This window comes from Corvus brachyrhynchos, unplaced genomic scaffold (assembly GCF_000691975.1).
Source record: "Corvus brachyrhynchos isolate BGI_N302 unplaced genomic scaffold, ASM69197v1 scaffold340, whole genome shotgun sequence".
NCBI classification, from domain to species: domain Eukaryota; kingdom Metazoa; phylum Chordata; class Aves; order Passeriformes; family Corvidae; genus Corvus; species Corvus brachyrhynchos.
The window spans coordinates 461,483-473,255 of record NW_008235987.1 but is presented as its reverse complement, the minus strand read 5'-3'; the positions used below and the strand labels follow the sequence as shown (position 1 = coordinate 473,255).

The 11,773-nt window shown below is 62.5% G+C and overlaps 2 protein-coding genes across 5 annotated transcripts in view; both read left to right on the top strand.

The window, feature by feature from the left end:
- CYTH1 (cytohesin 1) overlaps positions 1–9,957 on the top strand; it is a 12,315-nt gene extending 2,358 nt beyond the window's left edge. Inside the window, exons 1-13 of one of the 4 annotated variants that reach the window (XM_017730101.1) lie at positions 502–658; positions 2,437–2,519; positions 3,263–3,327; positions 4,009–4,075; positions 4,259–4,377; positions 4,687–4,767; positions 4,863–4,975; positions 5,046–5,194; positions 5,307–5,419; positions 7,815–7,893; positions 7,992–8,063; positions 8,396–8,550; positions 8,762–9,957. In XM_017730101.1, coding sequence (XP_017585590.1) covers positions 4,016–4,075; positions 4,259–4,377; positions 4,687–4,767; positions 4,863–4,975; positions 5,046–5,194; positions 5,307–5,419; positions 7,815–7,893; positions 7,992–8,063; positions 8,396–8,550; positions 8,762–8,840 — 1,020 coding nt within the window. In that variant the 5' untranslated portion in view covers positions 502–658; positions 2,437–2,519; positions 3,263–3,327; positions 4,009–4,015 and the 3' untranslated portion in view covers positions 8,841–9,957. Of the gene's footprint in view, positions 1–501; positions 659–691; positions 1,329–2,436; positions 2,520–3,262; positions 3,328–4,008; positions 4,076–4,258; positions 4,378–4,686; positions 4,768–4,862; positions 4,976–5,045; positions 5,195–5,306; positions 5,420–7,814; positions 7,894–7,991; positions 8,064–8,395; positions 8,551–8,761 lie in introns of those variants that run through there. The other 3 variants (XM_017730096.1, XM_017730083.1, XM_008630983.2) reach the window with 3 other exon arrangements.
- A 98-nt stretch (positions 9,958–10,055) lies between these two features.
- Positions 10,056–11,773, top strand: part of DNAH17 (dynein axonemal heavy chain 17) — a 33,619-nt gene continuing 31,901 nt past the window's right edge. Inside the window, exon 1 of the mRNA XM_008631372.2 lies at positions 10,056–11,462. Within this exon, the coding sequence (XP_008629594.1) occupies positions 11,118–11,462 (345 nt within the window). The 5' untranslated portion in view covers positions 10,056–11,117. The remainder of the gene's footprint in view (positions 11,463–11,773) is intronic.

The window sequence follows — 11,773 nt, the reverse complement described above, 5'->3', positions numbered from 1 at the left end:
CCCCGCCCCCCAGCCGTGCTGCGGGCCCCGGGCAGCGGTAGGACAGGGGACGGGGCAAGCAGGGCCCTGCGCCGCGGGGCCTTGCCTGGGCGAGGTGCGGAGGGGGCATGTACCGCGACTGCTTCCGAGGCCCCAGTGAGCCCAGAGCCCGAGACAGACGGACGAATCCTGCTGTCGGCCCTGGCCGCCCGTGGGCAGGTTCCTGCAGGAGCTGTGGGAACCCCCCAGCTTCCTGTGCAGGTGGGGAGGCGCTGGGATCAACCATGCTGGGATCCCGCAGTGTGGTGGGATGCTGTGTGACTTCTGTGCCAGGCTGAAGCCAGGGGAAGCGTCTGTTCCAGCCTCCCGCCCCCGGCACTGCTCTGCCTGTGGCCAGGCTCACTGGGGCTTTACAGGGCAGTTGCTGTGCAGAGCCAGCGAAGGGTTAATGCCGCCTTCCTTCCCCAGAAAAGCTCCTGCGTCTGGGGTTTCTCTTCCTCTGGCTGCTGCTGACATGGCTGGGCTGCTTGTCACGAGTGCTCAGCCTCCACCGGGGAGGGACCTTCCGGGGCTCTGGAACAGCCCCGCCGCCGTCCCTGCTGCCCTGCAGCGTCTCGTCCTGCACCACGCCTATCCCGGGGCCACCGGGACCCCCGCTGGAACCCCTCCCCACTCCCAGGTGGGCAGGAAGAGGCAGAGCTGAGGCCAGCTCCAGCCCTACCTAGCACGAATTTGACTTTCCCTGCGGCCAGGTGGGGGGGTCCGGCAGCTGGACAAGAGGGTCCTGCAGCTAGGCAGGAGGGTCCTTTGGCGCATGCAGCAGCCCAGGGATTTGGGGGGGTTCTGTGTCTTATGGGGGTGTGACGCAGCTCATCCCTCCTGCAGCAAGCATGGGCTTGCTGGGAGCCTTGGGGCCTGGCAGTGTGGGGCTGGTGCCAGTGGGAATGGCGCTGGGGCATGCGGAAGGGGCATCAGCACAGCTCTGGTACTGTAAGTAACTTTTAACCTGGTGCTACGAGCCGACTTGTCTGGTTCAGGCTTCCTGACATGGGAGACTGAAAGTATTGGGAAGTGTTGGTGTCGTGTCTGAGGGACAGTGTCGCAAGCCGAGGCGCCTCAGCCTTGGCAACAAGGAGTTGTGAAGGAGGAAGCTTGTCAGACCCCAGAGCAGAGCCGGGGAAGTGCTGAGCTCAGAGATTCAGGGTGCAGGGTCGCTGTCACCCAGGGAGCTCCCACTAAGGCAGCAGCACTGTGGGGAGAATCGATGCACAGCTGAGGACGGTGCTGGTCCAAAGGCACGTGGTGTCTGGGCAGTGGCATGGGGCAGTGACTGCGCTGGGAACACTCTGGTGAGTCTGGGCTGGTGGCAGCGGTGGCTGGGAGCCTGTGTGTACATGGTGGCACATGGGACCTCAGTGGGTCAAAGGGTAATGCTTGGGGCAGGGGAGGATGGTGACAGCCCTACAGACAACCTGTTCCCAGCACCCCAGGGCGGGTGGTGGGGGTGACACAAGAGCTGAGCTGGCAGATCCTGCTGCCACCTCCCTTGGGGACAGCGCTCTAGAGGGATGGTGCTTTGGTGTCCTTGCGGGCGACCTTGGTACAACACACAGAACCCACTGGCAGAGGTGGGAGACATGGGCATAGTAGGAGGGCTCAGAGCACTCTTGAAAGGGGCAGGTGACCTTGGGGACTGGAGGGAACAGGAATGGGATACCTTGTCACCGTGAAGCAAGGAGGTCACGTGCCAAGGAGCACTAGGAATGTTCCTGGAGCAAGGGGACCATGTGGCGGCCCTGGGCTCGAGCCTCAGAGATGGTGTTGGAGAGGGGGTGTCTGGCTCCCCAGGGTGACAGCAAGGTGTAGATGTCACGGTGTGCAGGTGAGATCTGTCTGGAGTCTGCACCAGCTCCAGGCTCTGCCCCAGAATAGCGAATCTGCTGTAGAGGGAGCTGCAAGGATGGCCAGGAACTGGTTTATGTTTGGGGCTGACCTGGTGCAGCAGAACAACCTGCAGGGCTGCAGGTTGATGTGGAGCCTGTGCTGCAAGGCACAGCAGAGCTGCCCAGCCATGGCACGGACCAGAATGGGCACCCACCGAAGCCCGGTTGGAGTAGAGCAGAGTGAAATGGCACCTGGGGGAGCAGCAGGGCCAGGGCTGGCAGAAGCAGTGCTGGAGGTGATCCGGGGCCGTGTTGGTTCTCACTCTGCAGCTGCCATAGTTTGAATGAGCAGATGCCCTGGCCCTCAAATTCCTTTCATGCCATTGGTGCCACTTGGCCTCTGTGTGGGGCTTGCAATGCTGCTTGCCAGCCCAGCTCCTCCTGCTACCTGGCACCTCCACGTTCTGCCTCCACCCAGCCCACATCTGCTGGCTGGGAGCTGGCTCATCACCAGGAGCCTGGTGGGCCTGATTCCCAGGACCACACATGCTGACCTGATCGTGTCTCTGCTCAGTGCCCAGTGACCTGACCCCAGAGGAGTGCCAGGAGCTGGAGAACATCCGCCGCCGAAAGCAGGAGCTGCTGGCTGACATACAGGTGTGATGCCAAGGGGCCCACACAATCCCCCTGTCCCAGAGACAGCAGTCTGGGTGGCAGGGGACAGTGTCCCTGCCCGCGTCACTAGCAGGGTCCCTGGAGCCCCATCCAGGATCCCTCGTGTTGCTGCCCCACAGCTCTGCCTCCGAGGGGCTCTGGGGACAGGGAGAGGGTCCCAGCTGGGGTGTGATCCCAAGTGGCAGCCAGCCATCCTTGCCCTGCCAAAGCAGCCATGTCTTTTCCTGTGCCCTGCAGAGCTCCAGGCTGTGCAGTTGTGCCATTCCCTGGGGCACCAGTGTCTGTGCCAGCCCTTGGCTGGCATGGGCAGTGACCATGTCTCTGGGCCAGGCCACTGCCCTGGCAAGTGCCTGTGAGGTCGGGGCTCATCTGGGACACTGTCAGTCGTGTCCCTGATTAAGGCAGCAGAGGCTAATTACTGCCATATGCTGGGCATGATCTGAAGGGATTAGGGGTAATTTTGTTAACCTCCGAATCTCTTCCTTCCTGCATGCTGGGAACACGGCAATGCTGCAGGGATTAGCCGCAGGGAGCAGCCAGCCCCACCACCAGTGCCCTCCGAGCGGGTTCAGCCCCTGGGCAGCGCTTGGGGGTGGGGGGAAGAAGGGAGGGAAGGAAGGAGGGGCTGCAGGGCCTCTTGGGGGAATGGGGTTGTCTCCAGGGCTGGGGGCTGGGGGGTTTGTGGGGGAGGCACCTCCTTGTCTCAGTGCCCCCTCTCCCCACAGCGCCTGAAGGATGAGATAGCAGAAGTGACGAATGAGATTGAGAACCTGGGCTCCACGGAGGAGAGGTGAGTCCCTAGCGCCATGCAGCCCCCTCGGGCTCGCCTACGCTGTGCAGGAGCCAAGGGCAGCTGAGCCCTGGCCCACGAGTACTGGTGTGAGCAGCTTTCCCAGGCTCTCTGAGCTCCTGGGAGCGGGATCCCAGGCTGATCTGCTGCTCCCAGGTCTATTTTTCCAAGCCCCAGCCCCTCTGTCTGGCCACGGCCACTGGCGGGTTTTGTTATTCTGAGCTGGTGCAGTCAGTGCCAGCCAGGATTAGGGGAGTCCCGGCAGCCGGTGGGAGCGGACTCCCAGCACCATTCCCAGTTACCCACTGGGGCATGAAGACTGTCCCCTTCTGCCAGCCCCACCGCTCTCCCCAGAGCCCTGCCACAGCCAGCCTGCCCAAGCCTCTCCGTGTCTGAGCGACCTGACAGATGCTGTGCCTGCACCCCCTCTGCTCAGGGTGACCCCCAAGGATGCGGTACGGCAGCCCCGCTCTGTTCTGGGGCCTGACAGGCCGAGGGCAGCCCCAGGCCATGGCGTGGGGCAGACACAGAGCAGTGTGTTGGCTTTGCCCTGCATGGGTCCAGCATGGGGGCCTGGCTCTCCTCGGTCCAGGCTGATCCTCCCCACAGTGCACTGCCCCAGGGGCTGGACAGAGGCAGTGGGGCCCTGTTGGATGCTCAGAGCTGCTTCATGCCTTGCAGGAAAAACATGCAGAGGAACAAGCAGGTGGCCATGGGCAGGAAGAAGTTCAACATGGATCCCAAGAAGGTAGTGTGGGATGGGGAGCAGGGCTGGTTACCAGCCTCTGGGGGTGTGCAGGGCTCTGCCACCTCCCAGTCTAGGTTCCCGGCGCTGGGGCAGAGCCAGCAGCCAGGGCAGGGACTGACAGTCAGGGGGCAGGCTGGCGGGGGCAGACACAGACCTCGAAACACCTCTCTTGCACCACTCCAGGGAATCCAGTTCCTGATCGAGAACGACCTGCTGAAGAACACATGCGAGGACATCGCTCAGTTCCTGTACAAGGGAGAGGGCCTCAACAAGACAGCCATTGGCGACTACCTGGGCGAGAGGTGCTCTGGGCTCAGGTTTCCTGGGGGTGTTCTGGGCTCCTGTCCTGCCACCTGAGAGATCTGACGCTGCAGCGCTGAGCTCACAGGGCAGCCGCGTGGGGGTACCTGGGGTGCCGGGGGGATTCAATTCACGGCTGGCACTTGCAAGTGGCTGATTTGTGCAGACCAGACCAGGGCTCAAGCAGGGGGTAGCTGCAGCTTTCCCCCATGAATGAGTAGAGTCTGGAGTAGGGCAGGGACAGTAGAGCCACTCAGCAGTCACAGGATTGCTGATCATGCATCCCTCGTGCTCTGGCTTTGTTCCCACAGGGATGAGTTCAACATCCAAGTCCTGCATGCCTTCGTGGAGCTGCATGAATTCACTGACCTCAACCTTGTGCAGGCCCTGCGGTGAGTAAGGGCTGGGAGCTGAGCGTGGTCCATTGGGGGTGGTGGGGGACCATGGAGCCCCCAAATCAGCGCCACGACTCGCTCTCTCTCCACAGGCAGTTCCTGTGGAGCTTCCGGCTACCGGGGGAGGCGCAGAAGATTGACCGGATGATGGAGGCCTTTGCCCAGCGGTACTGCCAGTGCAACCCTGGTGTCTTCCAGTCCACAGGTGAGCACCCATCCCAGATGGTCTCCCTGGCATCCTGCCCCACAGTTGACTTTCCCCTCTGCCCCTGCAGACACCTGCTACGTGCTGTCCTTTGCCATCATCATGCTGAACACGAGCCTGCACAATCCCAACGTGAAGGACAAGCCCACGGCAGAGCGATTCATCGCCATGAACCGCGGCATCAATGATGGGGGGGACCTGCCTGAGGAGCTGCTCCAGGTGAGGGCCAGGGTGTGGAAGGGCCAGGGCCAGGGCTGCAAAGCTGGCCCAGAGCAGGGCCCACCACAGGGCTCCAGGGCAGAGCACAGCTGATTCCGTATCACTGTACTAGAATCTGTACGAGAGCATCAAGAATGAGCCCTTCAAAATCCCTGAGGATGATGGCAACGACCTCACCCACACCTTCTTCAACCCCGACCGGGAGGGCTGGCTCCTGAAGCTCGGTGAGTGCCAGCAGCAAGGGAGGGCAGGCTGTCCCCAGGGCACGATGCCCCTGGGCTTCCCACACCTCTTCTGCTGGCCTGGCTCTTCAGAGCTTGATGAGGCTGCAGAGAGGCACAGCCTTCACAGGAAAGGCATCTGTACATCCAGCCCTCCATCTTCCCTTGGCTGGGCAGCGGGAGCGGACTCAGAGCTGATGAGGCCCTGCAGAGCGGCTGGGTGGGTGTCCTGGGGGATTCTGCCTCTAGGCTGGGCAAGCCCCTGGGGTGCAGAGCTGGTACCAGGGTCTGGTGTCAGAGCACAGAGACCTCGAGGCCCTTCAGGTCGCTGAGTCACAGCAGGGTGTGTCGGAGCAGGCCCCGGGAGTGAGCGGCGAGCTGCCCCAGGCTGCGTGTGTCCCCCCTCCATACCACAGACAGCCCCTGCCTCACCTTCTCACAGCATTATCACCTCCGCATCCCGGCTCCACATGCAGGCAGCATGCATGGCATCCCTGCTGCACCGCCCGGCTCCACAGCCGGAGCCCTCCACGCCCTGGCTCCTGTGGCTTCTCTTCTTGGCACCTCTGGGGAATCCTCTGCCTGGGTTTAGCGAGGGGGGATGGGTGTTGGCAGGATCAGGTCCAGTGGGGCGTTTCCCCGGGGTTCTGGCTGGGGTCAGAACTCCTGGTACATGGCCATCCCCTTGGGAGGAGAGAGCAAGAGCTGCCTGCTCCCTTCCCTGGGCTGGGGGAACGCAGGACAGCCCCAGGCTCTCCTGTCCCTGACTGGAGGGGCCCTGTGCACCCAAGTTCAGGTTGGCACCACGAGTGGGGTGGCAGAGAGGCAGCAAAGTGGCCATGGACCCCATGGGGGGCAGGCAAGGACCCTGCCGGTCAGCCATGGGGTGGATGGAACCAGGCCCTGTGCCCAGCAGCCAAGGAGCCCCATCCCACAGAGCCACAGTGAGCCAGGGCAGTCAAGCCCCCACGGCCCTGCCGCTGGCCCAACCCCTCACAGCTTCCCTGCTGCAGCCCGGCCCCACTGACCTGCAGGGCAAGGGGGGGCTTTGGGTTTCCTCTTTTTATTTTTTTCCCTTTTTTTTTTTTTTTTAATTTTCTTTTCTCCCTCATTTATATGTTTCCATGATTTTGGCTCTTCCTTTCCTTGCCCCCAACTCCAGGAGGTACGTACCCCTCTTCCCTGCTCTGCTCACACTGCTGGGGCTTTGTTCCTTTGCGTTTTTAATTGCTGGTGATGAGTCTCATTGCTGCTGCTGCTGCTGCTAACCCCACACCGCCCAGGGACCTCGCCTGCTGCAGGACAGCCCCTCTCCACCTCCAGGCAGGGATGTGGGGTGCCGGCCCTGCCGATGCCGCACGCTCCCCAAGGCCTGCGGCCCCCTCTGCCACCCCGGTGGAGGACGGGGCCACAGTGGCACCTTGCCACCTGCCCGGCTGTGCATCGCCATGTCCGCAGACAGCTCAGCCTGGCCAGTGGGTCTTCGCCTCCGGTGCCACAAGGGATGGGGACAGGCTTGGGGGGTCCTCGAGAGGGGCCCCAGCCTGTGCACGGGTGGTTAGGGTGTGCCAAGTGCATGGAACTGGATGGGAGCAGGCAGGATTTGTCTGCGTGGTACCCTGTGCTGTGCTAAGGGCTCACAGCAGTCCCCAGGAGTGCACCAGCACTGCTCCAATGCCTGCACCCCGAGGTGTCTGGGAGCAGTGGTGCTGGCCCTCAGAACTGCTGTGGGGCAGGGACAGGGGTGGGCTGCCAGCTGGCCCAGGGGAGCAGGGGCCACAGGGCCTTCCTGGCAGGGGAAGGAGAGGAGCTGGACCCCGAGTGTACACCGTGGCTCCTTGTATCCATGCTGGATCCAGCCTGCAAGGGTGGGTGCTCGTCCCGCATTCAGCACTGCTGCAATGGCTGCGGTGGAGGGGAGCTGGGCCCGGGGGTGAGCGGGGCGTATGCCCAGGGACCAGCTTCTCCCACTGTGGTGGCAGCTGTGGAGCTCGGCCATGGCCTTGGGTCCTGCCTTGCCTGGGCTCCAGGACGAGGGGGACCATGGTCAGTGTGGACAGAAAGTCTCTGTGTCCTCCCAGGGAGGTGCCTGGCCGCAGTTTCCTCTAGCTGTGCTGAATCTGTGTTTGGGTGGGAACGGCCACAGCACTCCCAGCCTGGCACTCCCGCCCTCGCCTCCATCCTCATCCGTCCGCTTCCTGCTCTGGCTCTGGCTCGGTGCGGTGTGTGCTGCCTGCTGCTGCTGCCCGCCGCTGCCTGGCTCTGCTTGGCTCTGTGTGTCTGCCCGGGCCCTGTGCTGCTGCTGGAGCCTGTGTGTCCATGCGGCTCCCGCGCTGCCGAGCTGCCGTGTGCCCGGCTGTGCTCTGCAGGGCTGTGCCCGACTGTCCCTCTCTGCATCCAGGAGGCAGGGTGAAGACGTGGAAGCGGCGCTGGTTCATCCTGACCGACAACTGCCTTTACTACTTCGAGTACACAACGGTGAGTGGGCTCCGTGCAGGGTGAACTGAGCTGAGGCAGGGAGGGGGCTGGACTGGGGGTGTCCACCCCACTGCTAAACCTCTGCTTGGCCGCTCCAGGATAAGGAGCCCCGTGGTATCATCCCCCTGGAGAACCTGAGCATCCGTGAGGTGGAGGACTCAAAGAAGCCCGTGAGTGCTGTGGCAGTGTCCTCTGGGGTTTGGGGGCAGCTTTGGCCTGGGCAGAAGAAGCTGGGAGGTGTTTCAAGACCCTGAAATGTCCTGAGGAGAGACAGGGGGCCCCAGAGTGGTCACTGCCTTCACCATCACAGTGGCTGGGTGCAGATCTGGGGCTGGTCACTGCAGGGGCACATGGGGGCCAGGGGGTGACCATCACAATGGGTCTGTCCCTCTCTGCCATGCCGGGGTGGCTGTGCCAGGGGTGCGTAGCTCTGCCTTTTCCCTCCCAGTCTGGGGTCCCCTTTGGAAGTGGGGGCTGTCTCTGAGTGGTCTCTCCTTCCCAGAACTGCTTTGAGCTCTACATCCCTGACAACAAGGACCAGGTGATCAAGGCCTGCAAGACGGAGGCAGATGGGCGTGTGGTGGAGGGGAACCACACCGTGTATCGCATCTCTGCCCCCACGCCTGAGGAGAAGGAGGAGTGGATCAAGTGCATCAAGTGAGTGCTTGGAGGAGCATGAGGGGGCAGGGGCACAGCAGGGACCTACCTGCTGCCCTCGAAGGGGACAGTGCTTCCCAGGGCATCCTGCAAGGATGGGGGAAGAAAACTTTCCCAGGGATATAAAGGGACCTGCCCAAGGCCAGGCCTGGCAGGTCACACCCATCACTGCAGCAGTTTGGCCTGACCCCAGCCCTTGTTCCACTGCCAGGGCAGCCATCAGCCGGGACCCCTTCTACGAGATGCTGGCTGCCAGGAAGAAGAAGGTCTCCTCCACCAAGAGGCACTAGCAGCCAGACTGGCCCTGCAAGGCCAGCGTGCCCCTGTAGCGGACCAAGTGTCCCCCCATCATGGGGGCCTGTGGGGCAGGGGCCACGCTGCAGGCTGGCCCTCGAGGCCCAGGGCCCAGCTTCAGCTTCGCCATTTCTTTACTGTGGGGGGAGGGAAGGGGCACAGGCATCTCAGTGTTTCTGGCCCCCCATCACTGCCGCATTGCTGGACAGCATCTTCACAGGCTCAGGCTGGAACACAGCACCCCTGTGCGCCCCTGGGAGCCCTGGCCTCAGCACTACGGGCACCCTCCCTGCCTCTGACCCCCAGGAAGCCTGCGGCCACATGGCACTGGGTCCCCCCAGCACCCATGTTCAGACGCTCTTGGGATGTCCTGTCAGGAGAGGGAGCAGCTCTTGGTGAGCAGCTGGCGGTTTTGGGGTGCCACAGGTGCTGGGGTGCAGAGTGCCAGCCCCAGGGATGCCCTGCAGAGATACGGCTCCCAGCCCTCGTTGTAGCGGGCCTGGGTCTGTCCCCTGCTGCTGCCTTGGACCCTCCCAGCCGCCCCCTGCACTGGAATGGTCCCCACAGACACAGGAGGCACGAAGGGTAGGGACTGTCACCGCTGTGTTGAGCAGTGGTGCCACACAGGGCAGAGATGTAACCTCACCCAGCCGTGGGGGTTGTGGCTGGGATGTGGGGGGCACTGGGTGGCATTGCCCCAGCGCATCCTTGTGTTGCAGCCCTCGTGCCAGGGTAGCATGGTGCCAGGATGGGGCACGCCCAGAGCTGGAGCCTGCCCTTGGCATGGCTGCTGGTGGGGATCTGGCTGGGTGGGGGCTGTGGCCCCCCCCTCTCTGCCTCACAATCGCCTGTGTCTTGTCCTGTCCCCATCGCCACGCACGGTCTGGAGGCGTCTGGATCAGTATTAGTCTATTTATCAGAGGTGTAAATACTCCTGTATAGTTTTCTCCTTGTAGATTATTTTGTATGTGGGTGGTTCAGTGCAGAGGCCTCACAGGAGTGGGGCGGGGGGGCAGGATTTTTTATTCTAACCTTTTTTTTTTTTTTTTTTAATTTGCCATGGCCTTGTAAACTAGTGCTGAAGATCAGCAGCAAATAAACACTTCCACCGCACTTCGCGTGGCCTCCTGTGCTCTGTGCAGCTTGGGGCGGGCACGAGTCCCCTGCCACCGTCAGCCCCTGCCCTGTGCCCAGCCTTGGACTGGGCTCATGCTCCTCCCAGTCCGAGGTCTCAGTGTGCTGGGGGTGTTTGTGAGCCTTGTGCCTTCGCCAGCTGTCCCTGACCATCAGGACAGTGCCTGGGGTACCTCACTGCAGAACACAGGGTAGCTGTTCCAGGATGGGACAACTCTTGGTCCTGCATCCTGCTGAGGGCCCCAAGCTTGGCTGGGCAGGGGTGTGGTTGCCCACCACAGTGGCATTCACTGCACCGTGGAGGATCTGGGACGATGGGGGTGGTGGGGTACCCTCGGGTACCTTGTTCCGCAGCGGGGCTGAGGGATTCATACCCAGCTGGTAGCAGGTTGAATGGGATCAAAGCCAAGTTGGGGCTGAGGGCAAGCTGGAAGTGCTAAGCCTGTGCCAGCTGTGTTGCTGCCTTCAGGGCTGGAGGGGGGGTTGTCCAGTCATGCACACTCGTGCCATGGTGGGGATCTGCCAGAGCATTCCCTGCTGCAGTCCCTGCCCATCCTGTGCCTCGGATGGTGCAGCCTTTGGCACTGCAGCCTGAGTCTGGCCAGGGTGGGCAAACAGCCCTTGCTGAGGGGTGGGGACACTGGGGCATGTGGAGGGGGAAGGGCAGCCCTGCAGTTGGGCTGGCGCCGGGGCCCGTTGGGCTGGTGCAGGGTCGGTTGGGGCACAGACCGTCGGTTCAACTGCTGAGACTGTCGGTTGGGGTGCAGACAGTGGCTGGAGGCTGTTGGAGGGTTGAGGGGTGCAGCAGGGAAGCAGTAGAGCCAGGTAAGATTGGGGTGAGCCAGGGCAGTGATGGGGCCAGTCAGGGATGGAGCAGGTCAGAGGGTGGTAGGGCCGGGTGGTGATGGACCAGGCAGTGATGGGGTAGGCTTGGGGCCACTGGGGCCAGGCAGGGATGGGACTGGAAGCCTCCCCTAAGACTGCATGTGCAGAGGGAAGGCTGAGGGCAGTGGAGGGGTGAGATGGCCAGTGTCAGGAGGTCAGGGTGTGGGGTCTGCACAGCCCCTGGCTGAGCAGGGTTTTGCCCACTGGACCACCCCAGGTGCTGGGGAGCTGCAGCCGAGCCCGGTGCTGGCACGATGTCAGCCACACAAGACGAGCGGTTAGGCGTCCTCGAGAGCTTGGCCACAGTGCTGCTGCGTGTCCGGCCAGACAAGTGGGACAAGTTTATGGGCAGCGAGGAGACTTCAGTCATGCTGGACAAGTTCTTCAAGCAGCCGGAAATGCTGGAGCTGGTGCTGGGGCTGAGCCCTGCTGGGCAGCCCCTGCCCACTACCTGCTTCCCACCCACCCTAAAGGGCAAGGGAATGTACTTTGTGAAGAAGAAGGGGGAGAACATCACCGGGGAGAACTGTCGGAGCAGTCTGCTGGTGGGAGACATTGCCCCCTCACCCGTGGAGCAGCTCATCACTGTGGTGCTGGAGGTGGGTTGCCCATGCAGGCACAGGGTGAGCTGGGCTCCCTGGGTACACTGCTGCACTGGGACCCCCGCTGTGGGCTGCTCTAGCCAAACTGCCAGGTGGGCTCCAAAATAAACTAAAATTCATAGAAGAAACTTGCCCCAGGCACTCACCCTGACCTTGCGGCGGCTCCCATTCTTTGTTGAACGAGCCCCACAAGGACAAGAGCTGGGTCAAGGTCACCAGCCCGGTTTTCTCCTGGCCCCAACTGGATCACTTCCTCTCTGCAATTTTAGAAACTCATAATAATGCCCACTTACCTCTACCCTGCAGCT